Source organism: Quercus lobata, chromosome 3 (assembly GCF_001633185.2).
Source record: "Quercus lobata isolate SW786 chromosome 3, ValleyOak3.0 Primary Assembly, whole genome shotgun sequence".
Taxonomy (NCBI): Eukaryota; Viridiplantae; Streptophyta; class Magnoliopsida; order Fagales; family Fagaceae; genus Quercus; species Quercus lobata.
In genome coordinates, this window is record NC_044906.1 from 58,878,554 (window position 1) to 58,903,754 (window position 25,201).

The window sequence follows — 25,201 nt, forward strand, 5'->3', positions numbered from 1 at the left end:
TGATTTGTTGTGAAAATGTTATAAATGTAACATTTCTCTTTAATTAATGATTATCATACGTTCACTATTGTTCACAATTTGCACACATGCACTTATTGAAATTGTATTTTTAAAACATGATTTCAATGAGTGTACACGAATCGTGTGCATTGACGAGTATATAACAAGATTTAACCATTTTTATTTTAAGTTATGGTGAATTTTGGAAAAATGTTTTAAAATTCTGTTATCACCTAGAAGAACTCAATAAAACACCACAGCGCGCAACACCATACCAAAATAGTTTTAATATTCTATTATCACCTACAATAACATTGTGTCTTGCATCACAACTACCATTTTAAGATTTTTAGAGCTTTCTTTGAAGTCTGTAGTTCATCTTTGTATCCATCTTCAATGAATTATCTACTCCTCCTCCTGGCCTTATGTTTGTTTGTAAATCCTTGTCCTTCCGACCCAAGAGCCACAGACCCTGCTCTAATATGCTCTAACAAAACTTCCTTACCACAGCGCGATACCTTCAAAAGAAACTTTTTTGCGGCCATGGAAACAATGACCCCTTTGATTGCCACTAAAAGATACGCAGCTGTTGTGAACGGGACTGGTAATACCACAGTTTATGCTTTTGGTGAGTGCATGAAAGATCTAAATAATACAGACTGTGATCTTTGCTTTGCTCAGTGCCAGACTCAGATCTTCGGGTGTTTTCCAGTTCATAAAGCCACTAGTGGTGGCAGGCTTTTCCATGATGGCTGTTATCTAAGGTACGATGATTACCCTTTCTTCAATGAGACTTTGAGTGTGGAAGACAAGACCGTGTGTGGAGCCCAAGAGTTTGTTGGGAAGGGTTCTGTTTTTAGCGCTAATGTCGATCAGTTAGTGATGAATCTAAGAGTAGAATCACCTAAGTCTGATGGGTTTTCAGTGGGGTTTGTGACCAATGAAAATGTCACGGTTTATGGATTGGCTCAGTGTTGGGAATTTGTGAATGGTACTGCTTGTGAGGACTGCTTGGCCAATGCGGTTACTAAAATTAGTTCATGTACTCCAAAAGAAGAAGGAAAGGTCTTGAACGCTGGTTGTTATTTGAAATATTCAACAAAAAACTTCTATTCCAATTCGACTCAGTCTGTTATAAACAGTAATCAAGGTGAGTTTGGCTCCAATGAATTTTTTTTTTTTTTTTTGTTGTCTTTCCTCCATCGAATCAAATGGGATATTAGTGTTTTTCCATCGTGGAAGCCTTGAATTACTGTCCTTTTTAGTTGTTTATAAATTTCAATTAAGATTCTATTCCATTTCCACTGCAGCACAAAATGACTAAAAACTGGGATTTGAATTAGCCTACATTGTCTAATTTTATGCCATCAAAGGATAAATTCTAATGCTCTGTTTTTTGGGTAAAAATTTTTCATAGTACTAAAAATCTCACCAACATCAATGATTATTTAATTATATAATTTGGTGTACTAATTCTTGACTTCTATTTTGACTAACGATGGCCACGGTCTCACGGAATAACATGTTAATCTATGTTAGGAAGCAAGCTAGCTATAGCTTTGACTGCAACATCGACTGCTTTGGCTCTTTTGCTGGTTATTGCAACGGTTGTGTTCATTGTGAGGAAGAATGTACTAAAGAGAAGGAGAGGTACCTATTTTGATATCTTAGAATTTAAAACACTTTGTCTAGACTCTGGACTTAATAGATAGCTTGACTTGATATTTGTTTCAGAGAGAAAGCAACTGGGCGCTATGTTGGCCACAGTGAACAAGTCCAAACTCAATTATAAGTATGAAGTTCTAGAAAAGGCCACAAATTACTTTCACAATTCCAATAAGCTGGGACAAGGAGGATCTGGTTCTGTTTTCAAGGTAATTTCAAGTCTACTTTTTTAACATTTTTAATATTTGCAAATGAAATTAACTAGGTACATTTCTTTGTGTCAAACTAGGGAGTTTTGCCTGATGGGCAGGTTGTTGCCATTAAGAGGCTTTTCTTCAATACCACACAATGGGTGGATCATTTCTTCAATGAAGTCAATTTGATCAGCGACATCCATCACACAAATCTTGTAAAGTTGTTGGGATGCAGTATTGCAGGCCCTGAAAGCCTTCTTGTTTATGAATATGTGCCAAATCGAAGCCTCCATGATTACTTTTCTGGTTGTGATTTAATCTTGAATTACTATTTATGTTAGAAGATAACCCTTTCTCATTTAACTTATGAACTTACATATGTCACTTCATTTGGTTCAGCTAAAAGGAAGTTTCAGCTGCTAAGGTGGGAGGTGAGGTATAAGATCATATTGGGTACGGCTGAGGGCTTGGCCTATCTCCACGAGGAACTAGAAACGAGAATCATTCATAGAGACATTAAATTAAGCAATATACTGCTTGAAGAGGACTTCACAGCAAAGATTGCAGATTTTGGACTCGCTAGATTATTTCCAGAAGATAAGACACACCTCAGCACTGGCATTGCTGGCACATTGTAAGTGCAAGACCATCTTTGGTTATCTTCCTTGGTCCATAATATCCTTTATCATTCCTGTGATTAATGTCCTCTTCATGCGGGAAAAATTCTTGTGTCTTGGTATTTCAAGTTCAAGGTTTATCCTAGTTATTTCTTTTAAGTAACATTAACAGATATTTCATCATTACACAATGTCTCAGTGCATTTTAAAGAATATTTAGATGAACCCCTCCAAACTGTGTTAGTTAACTACTCTCTTGGTGCCATTGTTACGAAGTGTTTAATATAATGTATTGAATCAGGGGAAGGTTGATCCAAAGTTGATATTCTCATTATAAACATGTAATTGTTCATTGTGTTATATAATTTTATGTTAGGTACATACTAAGAAACATCAGTTTTTCTAGGATAAATTTTAGTATTATTTTCAAGTCCTTATTGTTAATTGGAAATTATCACCACAGGGAAAAAGACAATACTAGTAAAGTATCAATTCCTTTTCTTTTTGTTCTATTCACACATTGACATTCCACCCTTACAGCTTTGCAGTATACAGTGTAATATCTCTGCTTACATATACATCTCTTATTTGGCATTAACCATATTTGTATTTGTAGAGGTTACATGGCCCCAGAGTATGTTCTTCGTGGCAAATTGACTGAGAAGGCAGACGTTTACAGTTTTGGGGTTCTTGTAATTGAAGTTGTATCTGGAAAGAGGAACAATACCTTCTCTCAATATTCATATACCATCCTACAAATGGTAAATCTTTTTTCCTTTGGCATTTCTGCTAATTTAGGCTTCAATGACAAATAATTCTCCTCTAATTTCATGTGAGAAAACCTAACAAAACCTTCTTACTTTTCATCTTTTTTAAAGGTTTGGAACCTTTATGGAATAGGTAGGATATGTGAAGCTGTTGATCCAGCCTTAGAGGGTCAGTTCCAAGGAGAGGAGGCATCTCGATTACTTCAAATTGGGCTACTATGTGTACAAGCCTCTGCAGAACTGCGGCCATCAATGTCAACGGTAGTGAAAATGTTATCTGATCATCATGAAATTCCACAGCCAACACATCCACCATTTCTCAATTCCAGTAGGGCAGAACTCCGTCAATATGTACCATCTAGAACTTGCAATTCTCAGCCTTTGTCCGGCAATCACTCTAAAATGCATTTTATACATTCTATAACTATATCTATTTAAAATGTTTAATATTGTCATTTTTAGTATCGTCGATGCTCATTTTTGCTAGAGATACATATTGTAATTATGATGCCCCAAATTGACATTGAATTAGTTGACTGTATGTTTTGTGGGTGTGTACATATATTCAGTTGATAGGAAATTAAGGGAAAATTATATTTTGCCACCTTGAACTATACACCGATTACATTTTGCATTATAAACTTTTCAAATGCACGTTTTGTACCATAAACTGTGATCATTATTAAACTTTGCACCCAAACATCTACTTTCTTGTTAATCTGGATGGAAAAATATGGCATTATGTGAAAATACCTAATTTTCTATCTTCTTAATCTTTTAAAAACAAAAGATAAATTACATTTTTCCATCTTAAACTATAATCTTGATTACACTTTGCACCCAAAATTTTGAATTTCCGTCCAAGTTAACAGCAAACTTAGTGTCAAGATGCAAAGTGTAACAATAGTCATAGTTTAGAGTACAATACATGCTTCAAAAAGTTTATAGTGCAAAGTGTAATATAGGGTATAGTTTAAAGTTATAAAGTACAATTTTTGTAGAAATTTATAAATAATAAGCCCTAAAACTGCTCGTTGTGCGTGATAATTTTTTTAGGGTCGTCTCATTAAATCTATTTTTTGCAATTTGGATTAATTTAATAAAAATTAATGTGTTTCATTATCGTATTTTCATATATTATAGGAACAATAAAAAATGTAATATATATATATATATATATATTACTTATGTAGTACCAAAATGAAAACAATACAATTTTTCTCACGAATTCAAAAGGCAAGTTATCAAAAATGTTCATCTTTTAATAAAATTTATTTATTACATTTTGAGTATCATTAAAAAGTATGCAAAATTTGGAAAATATTCTTTTAATTTTAAACAAACTTTCTTAAACCTATTTTGTTCTACTCTAAAATCCAAAACACCAAAAAATGCAACTAAAAAATTAATAAAACTTAAAAATATAATTGGACCAATTAGGAAATAAATTTGTTATTGATAATTGTAAGGGACAGATTTTGAGGCCCAAGCCCAACGAGCGAGCGATTCTGGCCCAAAGGACCCTCAACAATGAATTTATAGAGAGTGGGACGTAGAACTAGGTCTTGACAGAGTAAACGTAATTGTTAGTAAGCCATGCAACCATTTGAACGTGGGAATACTTCATTAAGTTTCCTGGGATAACAGTTCTTAGGACTGTACCCAAAGTTTTGTTTATAGAGTTCCTTTCTTTCTCTCTCTTCCTTTCCTTACTTTTTTGCTCTCCAGCTTCCGATCCCCTGATCATGGGGTTTTCTTCTCTTATATAGCATCCTTTGAATGATAATGACCCTACACTTGTTGATCATCTGGGCCTCTACTTGAGTGCCTGTCCCATAGGACATCCTCCTCCCTTTTTTGTGAGTTGCACTGGCCAAGATAATACTGTTCTCCTGTCCTCTCCACATTAATGCGGTTGGAAAAGTAGCTCCCTTGCATTTAATGCGGCAGTTGTGGTTGCCCCCTGAACGTCTAGCATTTTCCTTTGATTTTGGATGACCTTTCACCATGTTAAGAGTGTGAATTGGACTCCCGTTTGGCGCGTCCGAGGAGACAATCCTCCTCGGACGCCTCTTAAACAAGCCCGGCCCGGCCCAATAAGGTTAGGCTGGCAGCCCTCTGGCCATGTCCTCACTTCCTGTTATGGCTGGGCTCCGCATGGGCACCAAGACCCACTGTTGACTGATGAACTTTACCCCTACGATAGCCCCTCAAAATTCCGACTATTTCTTCTTGATCCGAGGAGGAAAGGCAGGATTTTGATACCTACTGGATAGTTTGCTGTGGATCCCCACTTCACCTGTGTAGGGGTGTGCCCTCACGTGCCTCATTAATGCTGCAGGCATTTAATGACCCGAGGGGGATTAATTGCAGCTTTTGGAGCTTTACGCTCTGCCAATCCAACGGCTGGAGATCAGATCAACGGTGGACATTATACCATTTGCTCTGGGCGGGAGCATGTCTGTTCAACTGCCTCTGAGTATATAAGGTTTTAAAGGCGTCCGTTCCTTACTTTTGACGAACGCTCCAGTATTCAGAATGTCTCAGCGCCTTCTCCTTCAGCACGCTCTTACCTTCGCCGTCATTCTCTTGAAGACTCCGCCGAGTTCCTTTCCCATAAGTGCGCGCGATTTACCTTCTCCTTCTCTGTTACTCTTCTTTAGGCAAACTCCCTTCGTGTTGTCTAGGATTAGGGGGAATGGGTAGGCTTGAAAAAATGGTAGACTCTCCGTCCGGTATGGCGGGTTTCAGGGCGAAGTATCGTATTCCTCCTGAGGTAGGCCTAGAGTATTGCCACCAAGAGGAAATTTTATTCAAGAGGAGAACAGGGGAGGTCGCAATTCCAATGATAGCCTTCGTGGAAGGAGGAATGACGATTCCAATGGGGAGAATAACTAGGGACTACCTACGTAGTCATAGATTGGCCCTCCATCAGTGTACCGCTAACCTGTTCCGTATCCTGGGGTGCGCCGACGCCTTAAACAACCAGATGAACCTCGGCCTTTCATGGCACGACGTGGTTCATCTCTATGAATGCCATAAGCTCGGCAACTCATACTACCTAAAGTCCAGGACTGACGAAGTGAGATTGATATCTTGCCTTCCCAAGTCCAGTAAAGGCTTGAAGGAAGACCATCTGATCGTCTCCGGACCATGGCATGACGGCATTCACTGTCCAATTAGGGCGAGAACGCCAGGTGGGGTGTCACAGGACTAGATTCCGTGGGGAGGACCTTAGTTTTGAGCCCTCCTCCCTTTTTTCTTTCTTTCTTTCTTTTTCTTTCTATTTTAAACTTGTTGGTTTGGTTGCATGCCTCCTCGGACTAACACAAACCCTTTAACGGCCTTTGCAGACAAGGAGCGAACATCCCCTCCACTGAGCTTGGTCAACGTCCCGGCTCTAAATTACCTCCTGAGATCTGAGATTTTCGTGAGCGAGGACAGACAATTACGGTCGGCTCCTTTGATTTTGGACTACGTTCCCCTTAATTGATCCTTGGTAGACCCCGGCCAAGCTAAAAGGGCTGGCAGTCCAAGATTGGCACGCATTGACGTATCCATACCGGGGTTCCTTGCTTCAACAGACTTACCCCCTATTCAGCTGCCTCCCCAACGCGTCTTTCCCGCAGTGGTTATCCCGGAGGAAGAGGCTGGTTCTTCGCATTCATCCTTAGAGGAACAAATAGACCAGTTCCAATTTACCGAGGAAGGAGAGGCGTCGGCCAGGGTAGTAGAGCTCTCGGACTCCGACGCCGATTTAGACCGTGCCTCAGCGGCTCCTGATACTGGTTTAATCATCGCACAAGTTGATACCAGCGAAGAAATTGAAGAAGAAGGAATGGACTTGAAGCCGAGGACTAGCCTCAGGGGCCTTCTATCCAACAAGAGCAAGGGGCAGTCCTCTAAGGATGTCTCGAAGGAATAAGCTGCCACTAAGGCTCCTGCTCCTCCTCTCCCTCCCCCCTCGTCAGACGCAGCTCTGCAACCTATGCCTAACTTAAGGCGAAAAAGGCAGGTAGAAGAAACGGAGGAGGGAGAGATTGGCCGTGAGAAGGCCAGGCCTTAGAAGAAGGGCAAGGAGACGAAAGAGCCCCGAGAGAAGAGGACTAGGTCCACTGATACCCGAGACGAGGCAGCCACTCGTAGGGAACAACAAACATGGTCGCCACGGATCGAATTGGACGGCGCCCCGATCCCCTGGGATGCGACCCTATGGGAATCCCAACGAGAGCAGGCATCATACTTGGCTGAGGCCCTGCAGCAACCTCTTCTCTTGCCTCGTGATATGGAGGGGCTCAGAAAGACTCGTTAGCCAGAACTTTTCATGTCATTGAAGAGGGACATGGCCATGGTAGGTGGAATCTTCTATCTCGTCCCTATATTGTGCACCCTATTATCGTCAAGTTTTAATAGGGTTTTTATTTACTTCCGAGCGCAGGTCACTCAACAAATTTTTGTTGCGGAGGAATGGGCTAAGAAGGCTCGCGAGGACTTACATAGGGAGGCTCAGTCCCGCTATGCCGCCGAGAAGGCTGCTGGCGATCTCAAACAGGATTTTGATCGTCAGGATAAAGAAATAAAGGAGGTGAAGAAGGCTCATGCGAGCGCGGAGGCCAGCCTTAAGAATGCCGAAAAGCAAGCTGATGATCTGCGCATAAAGCTCCGCCAATCTGAGGAGAAACTTACGGCGGAGCAGCAGGCGGTCTCCACGCTCAAGGCTGAGCTTGCAAGGACCAAGGAGGAAGCCCACTTGGCCAGGGAAGCTGCTAAGAAGGCTGTGGCGGCCTCATATGAGCGTGGAGTTCATGATAATGAGGCTAGGCTGGCCGAGGAGGTAGCCATTGTCTGCAGGGAATACATCACCACGTCCTGGGGTGTAGCCCTGGATCGGGCAGCTGTCCCAGTGGATTCTGATCTCAGGAAGGCTAAGAACATCTTCTTCCCAGAGGATGTACGCGAAATTCCTAACGAGGATGCCTCCAAAGAGCCTCTTCCAACAGACTCCTTTATTCTCGAGGCTGGGGGCAATGAGCAGGCCGCGCAGGACAAGCCACCCGAGGACAGCCTATCCATCAACGAGATCGTCGCACAGGCCAAGGAGGTTGCCCCGGGGACCCAAGCAGCTAATGGTCAGCCCACTCCTGCTCAAGGCTCTTAGGAGACTAGTGTAAGATTTATTTGTCTCATCTTTTATATTTTGTTTTGTTTTGCCTTGCCAGTGTTTGTAAACAGAACTACTTTTGGATTTTAATGATAAAGGTTATTTTCTTTCAAATATTACTGTCTTCTTCTTTTTTTGTTTTCATCATGAATGGATGTCTATTCCATCACTAACTGTTGACAACCGAGTGTAAGTGAATGAATACGTGAATAGAACGATAGTTAATAGTTAGGCGCACTGGCTACGAACCTTATTTTCTCCAAGTCCCTGGTCCGAAGAGCCAGACAGGATTTGGGCCCTATTTAACACTTAGGGAGAACTGCACAGCGGTTAATTTCCCCCAAGTCTGTGGCCGAGGAGCCATGCAAGACTTGGGTTCTGTTTAACACTTGGCAAGAATAGCTTAATTGTTAATTTCCCCCAAGTCTGTGGTCCAGGGAGCCATGCAGGACTTGGGTTCTGTTTAACACTTAGCGAGAACTGCACCGCAATTAATTTCCCCCAAGTCTGTGGCCGAGGAGCCATGCAGGACTTGGGTTCTGTTTAACACTTGGCAAGAATAGCTTAATTGTTAATTTCCCCCAAGTCTGTGGTCCAGGGAGCCATGCAGGACTTGGGTTCTGTTTAACACTTAGCGAGAACTGCACCGCGGTTAATTTCCCCCAAGTCTGTGGCCGAGGAGCCATGCAGGACTTGGGTTCTGTTTAACACTTGGCAAGAATAGCTTAATTGTTAATTTCCCCAAGTCTGTGGTCTAGGGAGCCATGCAGGATTTGGGTTCTGTTTAACACTTGGTAAGAATAGCTCAATTGTTAATTTCCCCCAAGTTTGTGGCCGAGAAGCCATGCAGGACTTGAGTTCTGTTTAGAACTTCGTGAGAATCATTTTGCGGTTAATTTTCCCCAAGTTTGTGGCTGGGAAGCCATGCAGGACTTGGGTTCTGTTTAACTCTTGGTGAGAATAGTATCGCGGTTAATTTCCCCTAAGTCTGTAGCCGAGGAGCCATGCAGGACTTGGGTTCTGTTTAACACTTCGTGAGAACCATTTTGCGGTTAATTTCCCCCAAGTCTGTGGCCGAGAAGCCATGTAGAACTTGGGTTCTGTTTAACTCTTGGTGAGAATAGTATCGCGGTTAATTTCCCCCAAGTCTGTGGCCGAGGAGCCATGCAGGACTTGGGTTCTGTTTAACACTTCGTGAGAACCAATTTGCGGTTAATTTCCCCTAAGTCTGCGGCCGAGAAGCCATGCAGGACTTGGGTTCTGTTTAACACTTACGTAAGTAACTGGACAGTAACACGGCATTTAAAAATTATATCTTTCATTAATAACAGTACCTTTTCAGGTTGTTTACATTCCAAGGGCGTGGCACTACATGTTTGTCTAAGTCTTCCAAAAAGTAGGCTCCTATGCCGGCTACAGAAGTGATGCGGTACGGTCCCTCCCAATTTGGTTCGAGCTTTCCCCATGCGGGGTTCCTCGCAGTGCCTAAGACCTTCCTCAGTACTAGATCCCCAGGCGCTAATGGTCTGGACTTCACCTTGGCGTCGTAACCTTGCTTGAGCTTCTGCTGATAGTTAGCTAAGTGGACCATCGCGCCCTCCCTTCTTTCGTCGATGAGGTCCAAGCTCTTTTCCAGAAGCTTGTTATTGGTAGCGGGGCAGAAGGTGGTTGTCCTCTGGGTTGGGAAGTTCACCTCCAGTGGAATGACAGCCTCGGCCCCATAGGTCATTGAAAAAGGGGTTTCCCCTGTGGACCTACGAGGCGTGGTGCGGTATGTCCACAAGACATGGGCTAACTCCTCTACCCATCTTCCCTTTGCGTCATCTAGTCTCTTTTTCAGTCCGTTCATTATGGTCTTGTTGACGGCTTCTGCTTGTCCATTACTCTGGGAGTAAGTTGGCGTGGAGTACCGGTTAACAATTCCCAGCTCATTGCAGTACCTTCTGAAGGCTTTGCTGTCAAATTGGAGCCCGTTGTCCGACACCAGGGTGTGCGGGGTGCCAAACCTGGTGACTATATTTTTCCAGAGAAACTTCTTGACATCGACGTCCCTAATGTTTGCCAGCGCCTCAGCCTCCACCCATTTGGTGAAGTAGTCGGTGCCGACGAGAAGAAATTTTATGTTCCCTGTTGCTTTGGGGAACGGACCAAGTATATCTAGGCCCCATTGCGCAAATGGCCAGGGACTGGACAATGGGTTTAGCTTTCCACCAAGCTGGTGTATGCTCGGAGCGAATCTCTGGCATTGGTCGCACTTCTTTACATACTCCGGGGCTTCCTTATGCATGCTCGGTCACCAATAACCCAGCGTTAAGGCTCTGTGAGACAAAGACCTACCCCCTGTGTGACTTCCGCAAATTCCTTCGTGTAACTCTTCCAGGATGAGTTCTGCAGCCTCTGGGTGCACACATAGCAAATACGGCCCTAAGAACGAGCGTTTGTAAAGCTTGGAGTCCTCCGATAACCAGAATCGAGTAGCTTTTCTCCTGATTTTACCAGCCTCAACCTTATCGTCTGGCAAGGTGTCATGCTTTAAGTACAGAACGATAGGGTCCATCTAGCTCAGTCCTGCCCTGATGTTATGTATTCCAATCCCATTGGCCTTTTCTTTTGGTGGATGGAGGACCTCTTCTACCAGAATGACTCGAGGTAGGGGTTGAGCCGAGGAGGTAGCCAACGTCGCGAGAGAATCAGCATGAGTGTTCCCACTTCTAGGTACGTGCGTCAAGCGGAAATGATGAAATTGGTTCTGCAGGTGCTTAACCCAAACTAGATACTCTTGCATTCTTTCGTCCTTTGCCTCCATGTCTCCATTTACCTGCCCCACAATAAGTTTTGAATCCGAGAACACGTCTATGGATTTCCTCCCCATTTTCCGGATCATTCCCATTCCCTCCAATAGCGCCTCATATTCGGCTTTGTTATTTGTGGCTGAAAAACCGAGTCTCAATGACTTCTCTATGGTTATCCCTTCAGGTGAGAGCAGGACAAGTCCTAACCCTGAGCCTCTTTGGTTCGATGCGCCATCAATGTATGCTTTCCACCAAGTGAGTCCACGCGGGGAAACTGTGCTGCTCACACGCTCGCCAGCCCCCAGTAAGACTGACACTTCCTTTCCTTCTGCCACTAGGTCGGCGAGGACCTGGCCCTTTACAGCGGTGCGAGGCATGTATCTAATGTCAAAGGCGCCCAAAATAGTTCCCCATTTTGCAATTCTACTTGTGTAATCGGCGCTGCGCAGGATGGACTTTAAGGGGAGTTGAGTTAACACCACAACAGTGTGTGCTTGAAAGTAGTGGGGCAGCTTTCTTATGGCCTGTACGATGGCCAGGATAGCCTTTTCGAGGGGAAGGTAACGGGTTTCTGCCTCCTGCAGTGATTTGCTAACGTAATAGACTGGTCGCTGTGTGCCGTTGTCTTCTCGGATTAGCACCAAGCTTACTGCATGTGGGGCCACTGCTATGTAGGCAAACAAAACCTCGTCGGCCTCGGGACTGGACATAATCGGCAGATGGGCGAGGTATTCCTTTAGCTGTTGGAAAGCCATAGCGCATTCCTCATCCCACTCAAATCCTTTCCACTTGTGTAATAGGAGAAAAAATGGCTTGCATCTATCTGCTGAGCGCGAGATGAAACGGTTTAAAGCTGCTATCATACCAGTAAGCTTCTGGACTTCTTTAGGGTTCCGAGGAGGCTGCAAGTTATGGATGGCTCTTATTTGAACGGGGTTAGCCTCAATGCCTCTGTGAGTCACCATATAGCCCAAGAATTTTCCAGATCCCACTCCAAATGAACATTTGGTTGCGTTCAGTCGTAGCTTATACTTTCTTAATATCTGAAAAACGTTGCCAAGATCATCAATATGGTTGGGAGCCAACTTACTTTTAACCACCATGTCGTCTATGTACACTTCAATGTTTTTACCCATCTGCTGCTCAAACATCTTGGTCATCATCCTTTGATAGGTTGACCCGGCATTTTTTAGGCCGAAGGGCATCACTTTATAATGATAATTCCCAACTGGGGTGACAAAAGCAGTCTTCTCCTGGTCTTCGGCGGCCAAGGGTATCTGGTGGTAGCCCTGAAAAGCGTCTAGAAAACTCATTCTAGGATGTCCGACAGTCGAATCTACCAACCGGTCTATCCGGGGCATAGGGAAGGGATCCTTTGAGCACGCCTTGTTTAGGTCGGTGAAGTCTACGCAGACCCGCCATTTCCCGCTCTTCTTCCTCACCACTACCGTGTTGGCTAACCACTCGGAATAGAAAACCTCTTTGATAGCCCCTGCTTTCTTTAATCTTGTGACATCTTCTATCACGGCGTCGGTATGTTTTTTCGACGGTCGTCGAGGAGCTTGCCTCTTAGGTGTTATGGCCGGGTACAAATTAAGGCGGTGGCAGATGAAATCTGGGTCGACCCCGGGGGCCTCATAGGGGTCCCAAGCAAACACGTCTATATTCTGTCAGAAGAAAGCAGTCAGTGCTGACTTCTCTTGGGGTGGCAATTCCGAACCAATTTGAAAAAACCTCTCATGGTCAGATCCGATAAGTACTTTCTCCAACTCCTCACAGTTCACCTCCATGGCTGGTCCTTCACTGCCCGCAGTTGGGACCGCAGTCATTAATTGTTATAAGCCGTTCTCGGCCGAAGTGGAAGTTATGCAATTCTGCTGTCGCAAGATTGCTGACACCATGCATTGCCTAGCTACTCCCTGGTTCCCTATTATCTCTTTGATCTGACCTCCTGACGGATATTTCACCTTTTGGTGCAAGGTTGACAACACAGCCCCTAGTGCATGAAGCCATGGCCGGGCCACGATGGCTGTGTAAGGGGAGTATGCATCTACGACAATGAAGTTCACTTCTACCACATCTGAGTCTGTTTGCACAGGCAACCTAATCATGCCTCTCGGGATGACAACCTTTCCTTCAAAGCTAACCAGGGGAGAATCGTATGGCGACAGGTCTTCCTGCTTCAAGTTCAGTCCCTTATACAAATCAGGGTACATTATCTCCACTGCGCTGCCTTGATCAACTGACACCATTTTCACGTCATAACCTCCTATTCTGAGCGTAACGACTAAGGCATCATCGTGGGGTTGGATAGTTCCTTGTTTGTCTTCCTCCGTAAACCCGATTAATGGCGTGGCGCTCATTCTAGCCCTCTTGGATTCCCTGTCATCTGGCTTAGTCGGGAAACTGCTCACTGACATTACCCTGAAGGGGACAGAGCCTGTCCTTCCAGGTGCGGCGAGAATGACATTAATTGTGCCAATGGGTGGCCTCAACGTACTTTGTCTGGTTTCATTGTTTGATGGTTCTTGCCATCCTTCAGAGCGATGCAGCAGATGTCTCAGCTTCCCTTCTAGGACGAGCTGGTCTAAATAGTTCTCAGGTTCCTGCAATCATCAGTAGTGTGACCTTACTCCTGATGGTATGCGTAATACAGGTTCTGATTACGCTTCAAAGGGTCGTCAGCCATCTTGTTCGGCCACTGGAAGAAAGGCTCATACTTCACCTTCTCTAGGATCTTGTGAAGAGGTTCTTGGAACACAGTATGGACTGCCTGAGCCCCAGTAGATCCGGACTGCTCTATATAGTCCCTTCTCGGTCTGTTACTGCTGTTAAATCGTTTCGACCTGAAGTCCCTCCTCTCCTGAGGGACGACCTTCGCTTTACCTTTTCCCATCTGCTGATCCTCCTCGACCCTTTTGTACTTGTCGATTCTGTCCAAGAGTTAGCGCACGCTGGTGACTGGCTTTCCAGTGAGAGACTTTCTTAAGCCATGTTCTGTTGGCAACCCCCTTTTGAACGTACTGATGGTGACGTCATCATATTTCCCTTCGATCTTGTTATACACTTCCCAGTATCTATCCGAGTAGGCCTTCAGCGTCTCTCCTTCCCGCATGGACAAAGATAGGAGGGAATCGAGGGGCCGAGGGACTCTAGTGCTGGTGATGAAACGGGAACCAAAAGCCTGCGTCAGCTGTTTAAAGGAATCTATGGAATTCGGCTGGAGGGAATCGAACCATCTCATCGCCATGGGTCCCAAGTTAGATGGGAATATCCTACACATTAACGCCTCATCCCTGGTGTGGACGGCCATCCTTTGATTGAATTGGCTCACATGCTCCACTGAGTCGGTCTGACCATTGTATATGGCAAACGTTGGTTGATAGAACCGCCGAGGAAGCACTGTCCTCTCTATTCTACGTGTACACGGCGACTGGGAGATGCGATCCAGGGCCTTACTCATGGCATCGTTGGCCAGGCCTTGGTAAGATGGGCTTTTGCTGCTGCGTTTACGAGGCCTCTCTTCCTCATAGGAAAAGGTCTCGCTCGAAGGAGTTCTTGATCTTCGCCGATATTCATTATCCTCGTCACTGTTAGAGCTCGAGCCGGGTGAAGGACGTTTCTGCTGTGCTCGGCGTAACTTTTTCTTCAAATCGCCAATCTCTTTTCGTAAAGCCTTTCGATCATTTTGCTCATGGGATGCATGATCCTTCCCCTTTGAACGGCTTTTACTCGTGTAAGAGGTGTTCACGCTTCCCTCTCGTTGGTTGTCTTGATTGTTCCCTCGTTCGACATTTAAAAAATTGTCCTGCCGTTGAGAATCTGCATGTCCGGTTTGGCGCGAGCCTAATCCTTCCATTTCTTACTGTTCACTTGTCGAGACACAAATTCTCCCCACAGACGGCGCCAATTGTAAGGGACAGATTTTGGGGCCCAAGCCCAGCGAGCGAGCGATTCTGGCCCAAAGGACCCTCAACAATGAATTTATAGAGAATGGGACGTAGAACTAGGTCTTGACAGAGTAAACGTAATTGTTAGTAAGCCATGCAACCATTTGAATGTGGGAATACTTCATTAAGTTTCCTAGGATAACAGTTCTTAGGGCTGTACCCAAAGTTTTGTTTACAGAGTTCCTTTCTTTCTCTCTCTTCCTTTCCTTACTTTTTTGCTCTCCAGCTTCCGATCCCCTGATCATGGGGGTTTTCTTCTCTTATATAGCATCCTTCGAATGATAATGACCCTACACTTGTTGATCATCTGGACCTCTACTTGAGTGCCTGTCCCATAGGACATCCTCCTCCCTTTTCTGTGAGTTGCACTGGCCAAGATAATATTGTTCTCCTGTCCTCTCCACATTAATGCGGCTAGAAAAGTAGCTCCCTTGCATTTAATGCGGCAGTTGTGGTTGCCCCCTGAACGTCTAGCATTTTCCTTTGATTTTGGATGACCTTTCACCATGTTAAGAGTGTGAATTGGACTCCCGTTTGGCGTGTCCGAGGAGACAATCCTCCTCGGACGCCTCTTAAACAAGCCCGGCCCGGCTCAACAGGGTTGGGCTAGAAGCCCTCTGGCCATGTCCTCACTTCCTGTTATGGCTGGGCTCCACATGGGCACCTAGGCCCACTGTTGACTGATGAACTTTACCCCCACAATAATCTATTGAGGATATTTTATTTACAAAAATTGCAATTTCGTCACCAAAAAGACTATCAAATAAAAATTATTAGCAAAATCTTAGGATTAAGTTTCTATATATGCATTGTTATAAAATAATAAGAATAATAATGAAAAAACAATTGCAAAAGTTAAAATATGTTACTTGTAAGGGTAAAATTCCTAAGTCAAACAACGGGCCTTGGGCCCTATATAGAGTCCAACTACGACCAAAGGGAAAATGGGCCGCCAAAACAACTGCTAGCCCAACCCTAATAAGTCCAAACTTATTTAAAGGAGACGTCCGAGGAGAAGTGTCTCCTTGGACGCGCCAAATACGAGCCCAACATGCACCCTATCCATAATAAGGAGTCATTCCAAACAAATATGGGTAATACGGATAAGCCTCACAAAGCAGGAAGAATGAGGAAAAGATAAGACGTCCAGGAGGCAACCACAACTGCTGCATTAAATGCAAGGAAGCTACTTTTCCAGCCGCATTAATGTGAAGAAGTCAGGCGAACAGTGTTACATTGGCTAATGCAACTCACAGAAAGATAAGGTGGATGTCCGATGGGACAGACACTTAAGTGAGGGTCCAGATGGTTAACAAGTGTAAGGTTCTTATCAATTTAAGGAGGCTATATAAGAGAAGGAAATCCCCATGAAGAAGGGATCGGAAAAGTTTAGAAGAGAAAGAAAGAGAGAGAGAGGAAAGAATTCTGTAGTCTTTAATCATAACAAGAGGTGCACTCATACGTCTCCTCGGACCGAGTATCCTGTGGACAAAGGAGATATTCTTATGTTCAGACTGTTGCATGGCATATAATTGACTAACGTTCACTTCGTCCAGTCCTAGTTTTGTAACCCGCTCTCTACAAATTCATTGTCTAGGGTCTTTTGGGCCAGAACTACTTACTTGCTGGGCTTGGACCCCAAAAACCGCCCCTACATTACTCATCCAATTATTTTTGTTTGACTAACTTTTGTTTTTTTCCACCTAAAAGGATTAAAAAAATAAACAAAATTTAGTAAAATCTCATAGTTTAACATCTAAATGGATCACTAAAAAAATTAAATTTTAACTTGCAAAAAAACTAATTATTAACCCAAATAAAATCAAACCAATGGGATATAGAAAAAGAATTTGTGATTGGGAATTGGAATACCAAAATTCCTAAATATTTATAAAAGTCGATATAAATATACCAAAAACATAAACAAATAGAATGTGACAATTAAATGAACAATTACAAAAAGAATCATTAGTAGAAAAAAAAATGGTTGAAAAAATATTAAAAAATCGATCAAAAGAGAAGCAAAATTGGAGAGAGAGAGAGAGAGAGAGTAATGAGGTTTTGTTGTCATGGACAACTTGGAAGGAATAAGGGAGAGGTGGAAATGAAGTAAAATGAAATTTATATGAAAATAAAAATGGAAGTGGAATGTTTGAGGTAGATGAAAAGTTGAACAAAGTGAATATGTAGAATTTAAAAAAGTATAAAGGAAAATGTTTAAAAATATATTAAGGGAATCAAATGAAATTTTTAAAAAGACAATGATTGGAGGAGATGAAAGATCAAACTAAAAAGACAATGATTGAAGAAGATGAAAAGTTGAACAAATAAAAAATTACAAAAAACAATAAAATAAGAAAGGATGCTAAAGAAAAGGTTTAAAAATATATTAAGGGAATCAAATGAAATTTTTAAAAAGACAATGATTGGAGGAGATGAAAAATTGAACTAAAAAGACAATGATTGAAGAAAATGAAAAGTTGAACAAATGAAAAATTATAAAAAACAATAAAATAAAATAAGAAAGGATTCTAAAGATGTGGTGCAAAAAGAGTTTTGTAAAATTTATACAAAACTTCCATTATTATATATAGTATAGATATTATTTTTGGGTTTTTGATTCTGCATAATTTTCTATTATTAGTATAATTTTCTATTCCCAACAAATTCTTCATTAATCTTTTTATATTTTTGGTTTTAAATTGCAAAATTTTGGACCATCATTATAAAATAGGTTTTTTTTTCCTTGCGATTATGGAACTTATTTGACTAAAGTAGTAAAATCAAAGTGGAACTGATAGCTCTTTATAGAAAAAAATTATTTTAAAGCCTGGTATAAAATGGTCATAGACTCATATGCAATTTTACAATCTATATGGTTCAACCTTTTTTTTTTTTTTAATTAACTCGGTTTAATTTTTTTCTTGATTTTGTTTTCCAAGTTTGTCATAAAAGATTCCAAGCATCCTAAGAAAGGTGTGTAATCTATATGTAGAGCTCTGCATTTTTTTTTTTATTATTTACACGTAGTGTCTCTCTTACAATTCAAACTATTCATTTTCTTTTTGTTTCTCAAATAAATTTTGTATTATATGAATTTATGTATAAAATCGTGCAAACGTATAGGAAGAAAAAATTATGATAGGTTCTATAATTAGAACAAATTAAAGGTTATTATTCTTCAAATAGTTCTATCTCTTAAAAGTTGCCAATTTTTATAATACTATGTCTAAAGATTTTAATAAAGAATAATGACGAAGAAGAACAAGGATATTCTAAAAATATAGTGTACAAATAAATATTTAAAGATTTTCCAAAGGAAAAAAAATACTTCTAACATTTTTTAATCATTGATATTATTTTTAACAATACTTCAAGTCACTAACAAATTAGTACTTATTTTGTTATAATAATTATTAAAATATATAATTATTTATACATATATTTTATAAGTTTTTTCATAAAACTGTGCAATGCACATGGCTATAACTAGTATATATATAAAATTTGAAAAAGAGTTTGGCTTAGTTCCAGTACTATTTAACTTGAATCTCCTTTTATTTTAATGAGAGACTGTCATGTCACTACTAGCTAAATAAAAGGTGGAGATTAAAACTCACTACTACTTGCCATTGTATATTTAAAACAAAATGACATATCCAATTAAAAAAGTACTAGAGGTAAGCTAAACCCTTCGAAGGATAACCTACACGCATAAAATATGTTTGTATCATTATTTTACAAATGTTGTTTTACTTATATATTTCTATGATATGCCATTATGGTATAAGATTAATTAGAGGAAAGAAGCAGTGCATTAATAATTGTGGGGGCCCGAGGACCGAAGAAGGGATCGTTGGGTTGTAGTGTTGATATTGGGGCATCACACGCCCGAGGAGGGAGTTCACCAAGGAGGGGAGGGGAAGAGACAAAAGATTCTTAGGAGCTCAAGGAAGGGAGGACTGGATGAGGAGAGAGAATCATAAAAATGAGGGGAAGTTTCCAGTAGGAAGTAGGTTGTTGCCTCCGCATTAAATGATGGGCAACATCTTTATCAGCTACATTGATAAGAAAGTGACCTGAACAGTATAATTCACAGCTGAGCAAACTCCTTCTACCACCTTCCTTAGATGTTTAAAGGGACAATTGTCATTAGGAGAAATTTGTTAGGTAAAGATGGGGGGTTAAGATGTGAAGTAGGGGGGAGTATATAAGAAAAAGAGAGTTCTCAGAGAAAGGGATCCAGACAGAAATATCAGAAAAAAGAGAATTAGAACAAGAACATTGAGAGAAGAAAGTGAATAGTGCAATTTTCTATGTGATATTGACCTCCTTGGGCAAGCTTGTATTTAGACATTTGCTCACATATTCTATAATATTAAGCCCTTTTCTTCCCTATTTTCATTTTCGGGCAAGGCCCTCTCTTATTGTTTGATTCCACCTCTTACAAATTTATTGATTTGGATCAAAGTTGAACAGTACAAACTCACTATTCTAAGTGGGCTTGGACTATAAGATTTTGAGGCTCTTACAATAATATATAAACATTTCTATTTGTATGAAATACATTAAATACACTTTGAATTAATGAGTAATTTATAGTATAAGAGTAATTAGAGGAAACAAAAAATGATGCATTAGTCATCTAAATAAATGTGTTACATATTTTTAGTAAAAATCTAGTGGTCATTATTTAAATTAATATCTAAAGTTCAATTTTAAAAATAAAAAAAAATAAAAAAAATTAAAAAAAAAACCTAAAATATAAGAGGGAGGAGAGATTTTTGAAAAATCAATGGCCCCCTTAGCCCCACCCACCCTCTTTCGCCCTTAACTGTCATTATGCTAAAGCAGTCATCCCATTTTTTGTGTTATACCAATCACAACTTGTCATGTATTCATTTGACTTTCTTTTTAAATTGACCAAAGTTTAAAATGAAAGAAATCAAAAATCAAACACATCGCAAACCTTTTTCTTTTTTAGAGTTTCATCCTATGATGTCCGTTTCCGTGATTTTTGCTCTTTTATTATCAGACCATCAGACCAAGATACCAATCGGTTTTTGGTGTAGGTAGTGATTGAACCTCATATCTCTTATTCAACCTCAGTTTTTGTAATTTGTGTTCTTTTATCATCAGACTAAGACACCAATCAGATTTTGGTGTAAATAGTGATTGAACCTCATATCTTTTATTCAACCATGACATTGATAGACCATAAAGTAAAATTCAAAAAATGAGATAGAGGGTTTGTATTTACTATTAAACTCAATTGACAACTGCAATGCTATTTAAGACCATCAGAATTCAGAACCGTTGAAGTTAATATCGTTTGGTTGAAGCTACTTTTAAGATTGTTTATTATTGGTACAAGGTTGAAGGTTTAGAATAATACAAAGATGCAAGGTGAGTCGCAGCAATCTCCAAAAAAAAAATAAATAAATAAAGATTGAAGCATCAACTTGCTGTAATTATGAGTAAATAATGACATTAAGTGTGGCATGATTATAGCCACAATTGTCGTAATTAGCTATTAAAAATTGGCAAGACAATCGTAAGCTATCATGTGAAAATTGGAATTCAAAGTCATCTTAATCTATTTAAAGAAAAAAATATATGGAAGGGGAGATGCTGCCCCCGCCACCTGGACAAGGGGATTTAAATGTGACGATCCTGCCTCCATGTGATGTAACCATAACAAATTAACAATCCTTCTATTTTCTAAGGAACTAATAATATTTTTTTTATATAATATTTGAAATGAGACCTAGTCTTTTTTATGAGTAAATAAATGACCTAGTCTGTGTTATATTGTTATTTATTTATTGAAGGTGAAACATAATTTTTTCTAATGCACATTGACTGATTTTAATTCACAAACTTTTTAATTGTTATCCTTGACACCCTACGTTTATACTAAAACAAATTAGGGTTTTGGAGAAGATTGTAATTTATTTATACAAAACATGTAGAGTAAATTGCATTTATTGTCCTCAAATATGGTGTTTGTTCGATTTTAGTACCTCAAAAATTTTTAAATGTAACAATTTAATCCCTCAGTCTATGTTTTTGTTTTATGTGATTAATGAAATCTTTTTTTTTTTTTGGTTGATACACCCTATAATCAAGGACCAAATCAAACCAAACCCGTATTTAATGTGAGAGGGAGAGAGAGAGAGAGAGAGAGAGGGAAGGGGGGGTGTTGAATCAAACCACCCAATACAGAAGTCATTTAAACATGTCACTCTTTAATGTTTTAGTGTTTAATATCTCTGTAGTATTTTTTTTTATTTTGGACATGTATTTTATTATTCTTATAGAATAAAATACATGATATTTATTTTTATGGACAAAGTATATATAAAATTAGTTTTATCCTTTTTGATATATTTAGCAAGATCCGAATGATTATTGGGTACTCTATTAAGAAATAAATGGCTCATAAAGTACTCACATGAAGAGCATACTATTTACTAGCCTCTGAGCACGCGCTCACGCGCGTGCTCAGAGGCTCTTCTATTTTTTGGGTAAGGATTAATTTAGAGCATTTATTATAATTTGGAATTATTACATTTTTCAATCACAAAAAAAAAAAAAAAAAAAAACTAGGGGTATGATGAGTGTCATGTGTGGAGAAATAATTTTCCAATCACAATAATTTTTCATCACAAAAAAAATGTAGGAGTGTGATTGGAAAATTATTTCTCCACACATGACACTCATTACACCCCTAGGTTTTTTTTTATGTGATTGAAAAATGTAATAATTCCAAATTATAATAAATGTTCTAAATTAATCCTTACCCAAAAAATAGAAGAGCCTCTGAGCATGCGCGTGAGCGCGTGCTCAGAGGCTAGTATGTTGTTAAAGATAATAGTTTAAGTTTGTTAGAGTTTGTGTTTGAAATTTTTGAATTCAAATAGAAATAGAAAATTCTTCTCCAAAAAAAAAAAAAAAAATAGAATAAAGCAAACATTTGAATAAAATAGTAGTTATCCGAAAATGTTAGTAGTGATAGCATATAAGGATAAAAGAGATTGTGATAGAGAATATGGTGAGATTTTACTGGAAATTTGAATTTCGAAAATTTGCAGTTATTTAGGAAACGTTTAGTGGTTGTAGCCTTGCATTGTGTAGATAAAAAAATAATAGTCATAAATTATGTGGATAAAAAAATTATGGAATAAAAAAATAAAGATATGAAAAATGGGAAAATACATCAAGCCGCCCCTGAGAGCCTTTGCCCATTTCAGATTCAGAGGCCTACCATTTTGACATCAAAACATGTATCAATATATGAATAGGATTTGAAAAAACTGTGAAGACTTAACAAAGTGAGAGTGAAAGATGGTGGAAGATGATTGGGTGGATGACGGAAAAAGAAACTGAAGGAGAAGGATAATATTGCGGTGGATGTGAGAACGTGGGTTTTTTTTTTTTTTTTAGAACAAACGTGGTTTTAATAGGTGTAGCAATCCAACTTTTACAATTACCTTCAGTTATATATATTTTTTTGAAACGTAAGATATATTGGAGAGTTGGAACTAAAAATTTAGGATCAAATAGTTTGTAACGGAAGATGTGGGTTTTTTTTTTTTTTTTTACTAAAAAAGTGTGTTTGTTTTAATTTTAATTTTTTTAAATGGATAAAGTAATTTGAAAACTATTAGGAGAGTGATCCTATTTTGTAGGCAACATTTTAATGGGAGTTAAAGATGTATCTACTTATCAAAAAAAAAAAAAAAGGTGTATATATCTATTTAGTAAATCTTTTTTTGTTTTTTTTTTTTATAACTTATTTAAGTTTTATTTTTTTTAAAAACCTAAGAGTGTGTTAAGTGCCTTTTTTTAAGGGAAAGATTTTTTTTTTTTTTTTAATAATAATAAAATAGTATTAGAAACGTAGGTTTCTTTTTAGGAAAAAAACAACAAAAACGTAGGTAATTTAACTAATTTTTCTATTAAAAAAAATAAATGTATAGTTAATTTGAAGAAGTGGGTTAGTGGGAGAGTGTTTCTATTTTGTAGGCAATATTTTAGTATAAGTTAAACATGTTTTAGTCATTTACCTCACGTTCTCTCTCTCTCTCTCTCTCTTTTTTCTTTTTTTCTTTTTTCTTTTATTAAGATTTATTTTTTATTTTTTTAAACTTCACTTTCCTTACTCACGTTTAAAATTATTTAGTCACCACCAACATTTCAAAATTAATTTTTTTTAAAAAGAAAAGAAAAAAAAAAAAAGAGAGCTAACATGATAACATAAAAAAAAAAAAAAAAAAAAAAAAAAAAAAAAAGTAGAACTCAAGGTTGCTACATACCTAAATAAAAAAATTTAACGCCAAAAACATATACATTTAGTCACCACCAACAGTTCAAAATTACATTTTTTTTAAAAAAGGATAGTTAACCTGATACATTAAAAAAAAAAAAAAAAGTAGAACTCAAGATTGCTACATACCTAAATAAAAAAATTGAATGCCAAAAACATATACAATGATGGTAAAAAAAATATATATATATATATATGAAGAAGGAAAAAAGAAAAAGAAAAAAAAGAACTGAAGTGAGGAAGGAGAAGGAAATAGACGTGTAGATGATTGTGGTTAACCTTTTGATAAAGTTGGATGTATTTAGTGCAAATGCAGTTAGAAATATATAATTGTGGTTAACCTTTTGATAAAATTAAAAACCTTTTCTAAGAAAGAATAAAATAAAAAACCTAATAAGAGAGTGATGGACGTTGTTGACCTTATTTTTAAAAAACAAAAACTCACTATCTATTCATGAGGTGATCATGGTTATTGTAGGGTGTAAATGATTTATGGGCCAAGCCGAGGAGGATTATGGCACAAGTTCAACGAAATAGACTTTGGGTACCGCCGAGGGTAGTTCAGTCCTCGGCAGACCCAAAGTTCCCCCTCGTAAAGAAGGGTAAAAATGGTATAAAACTGAAACTCGGAAAAAAGATCTAAAATATCCAGGGAAAGCTGCCCTTACTGCCATTCAATGCTCTGAACCTGACAAAGCCGCATTCTTTGGCTTTTACAACCACCCCCAACGACTTTGAATATGGGCTGATGGGACAAGTATCAATCTAGGAAAGGTTGATCCAATACGTGGACGAAGGACAATGAACGCAGGCAAATATAAAAGGAAAAATAAGTAACCTAAAAAGGGGGGTTGGGAAAAATGGCCAGAAACCTGAGCCTCCCAGCCCACCTCCAGGAGAAAGACTCCAGGGGTGTAGGAAAACTTAAACTGGTACGAACACCGTGAAAAACCCACCGCCTATCAACCAAGGCCTAGCCTTCCAAACCCACGCTCTACAAATGATATTGTTAGGGGCCTTTTCACGTGCGAACCCGACACTGTTACGGTCCGCCACGAAACGCGTCCTTACAATTGGCGCCGTCTGTGGGGAGGGCTTGTGTGTTGGTATAGGAAGTGGGTCGATAGAGTTTCTCCGATATGTCTAGCCGTTGGTTACAGAGTTCTAAGTATAAAGTTCTGTTAGGAACTACGTTTCTTGATTAGGGGCTTGGTTGAGGAGCCAACTCCCTTAAAGCCAAGGTCCCCTGTAAAGAGTAAACTAGGTACCTTGCAACGTTAACCGTATGGATAAACTCTAGGGGCTAGGCTGAGGAGCTAACTCCCCTAAAGCCAAGATCCCGCACAAGGAGAAAACTAGGTTTTGGACAGAACCAAGGCATTGCATGGTCCTCGGACCCAAGCCTCAGGGGAAACCAACTACCTGGATGTAATGAAAACTAGGTTTTGGACAGAACCAAGGCATTGCATGGTCCTCGGACCCAAGCCTCAGGGGAAACCAACTACCTGGATGTAATGAAAACTAGGTTTTGGACAGAACCAAGGCATTGCATGGTCCTCGGACGCAAGCCTCAGGGGAAACCAACTCTGGGTAATGAAACTAGGTTTTGAAGACCAACTACCTGGATTGTGGAATAGGTTTTGGACAGAACCAAGGCATTGCATGGTCCTCGGACTCAAGCTCAGGGGAAACCAACTACCTGGATGTAATGAAAACTAGGTTTTGG

The 25,201-nt window shown here is 39.7% G+C and overlaps 3 protein-coding genes across 3 annotated transcripts; 1 reads left to right on the plus strand and 2 right to left on the minus strand.

The window, feature by feature from the left end:
• Window positions 1-396: 396 nt before the first annotated feature.
• LOC115981161 (cysteine-rich receptor-like protein kinase 3) lies at window positions 397-3,681 on the plus strand. The gene is made up of 7 exons (XM_031103334.1): window positions 397-1,150; window positions 1,540-1,650; window positions 1,735-1,874; window positions 1,955-2,165; window positions 2,259-2,493; window positions 3,093-3,237; window positions 3,355-3,681. Exons 1-7 carry the CDS (start codon window positions 397-399, stop codon window positions 3,679-3,681), a joined length of 1,923 nt encoding a protein of 640 aa, XP_030959194.1.
• Window positions 3,682-10,961: 7,280 nt separating this feature from the next.
• On the minus strand, window positions 10,962-12,161 carry LOC115981162. The gene has a single exon (XM_031103335.1). The coding sequence runs from the start codon at window positions 12,159-12,161 to the stop codon at window positions 10,962-10,964; it is 1,200 nt and encodes a 399-aa protein (XP_030959195.1).
• An 870-nt stretch (window positions 12,162-13,031) lies between these two features.
• Window positions 13,032-15,055, minus strand: LOC115981163. Its single transcript, XM_031103336.1, has 2 exons — window positions 14,531-15,055; window positions 13,032-13,802 (listed from the first exon to the last, which is right to left on the minus strand). Exons 1-2 carry the CDS (start codon window positions 15,053-15,055, stop codon window positions 13,032-13,034), a joined length of 1,296 nt encoding a protein of 431 aa, XP_030959196.1.
• Window positions 15,056-25,201: the final 10,146 nt, after the last annotated feature.

What these genes read in the sequence shown, in the direction of transcription:
- LOC115981161 (XM_031103334.1), top strand. Translation starts at nt 397, where the DNA reads ATGAATTATCTACTCCTCCTCCTGGCCTTATGTTTGTTTGTAAATCCT. An exon ending in GATCTGGTTCTGTTTTCAAG is followed by an intron (nt 1,875 to 1,954) that starts GTAATTTCAAGT and finishes GTGTCAAACTAG; the next exon opens with GGAGTTTTGCCTGATGGGCA. An exon ending in CCTCCATGATTACTTTTCTG is followed by an intron (nt 2,166 to 2,258) that starts GTTGTGATTTAA and finishes CATTTGGTTCAG; the next exon opens with CTAAAAGGAAGTTTCAGCTG.
- LOC115981162 (XM_031103335.1), bottom strand. Translation starts at nt 12,161, where the DNA reads ATGGTGACTCACAGAGGCATTGAGGCTAACCCCGTTCAAATAAGAGCC.
- LOC115981163 (XM_031103336.1), bottom strand. Translation starts at nt 15,055, where the DNA reads ATGGAAGGATTAGGCTCGCGCCAAACCGGACATGCAGATTCTCAACGG. An exon ending in AGACCGACTCAGTGGAGCAT is followed by an intron (nt 13,803 to 14,530) that starts GTGAGCCAATTC and finishes TGATGATTGCAG; the next exon opens with GAACCTGAGAACTATTTAGA.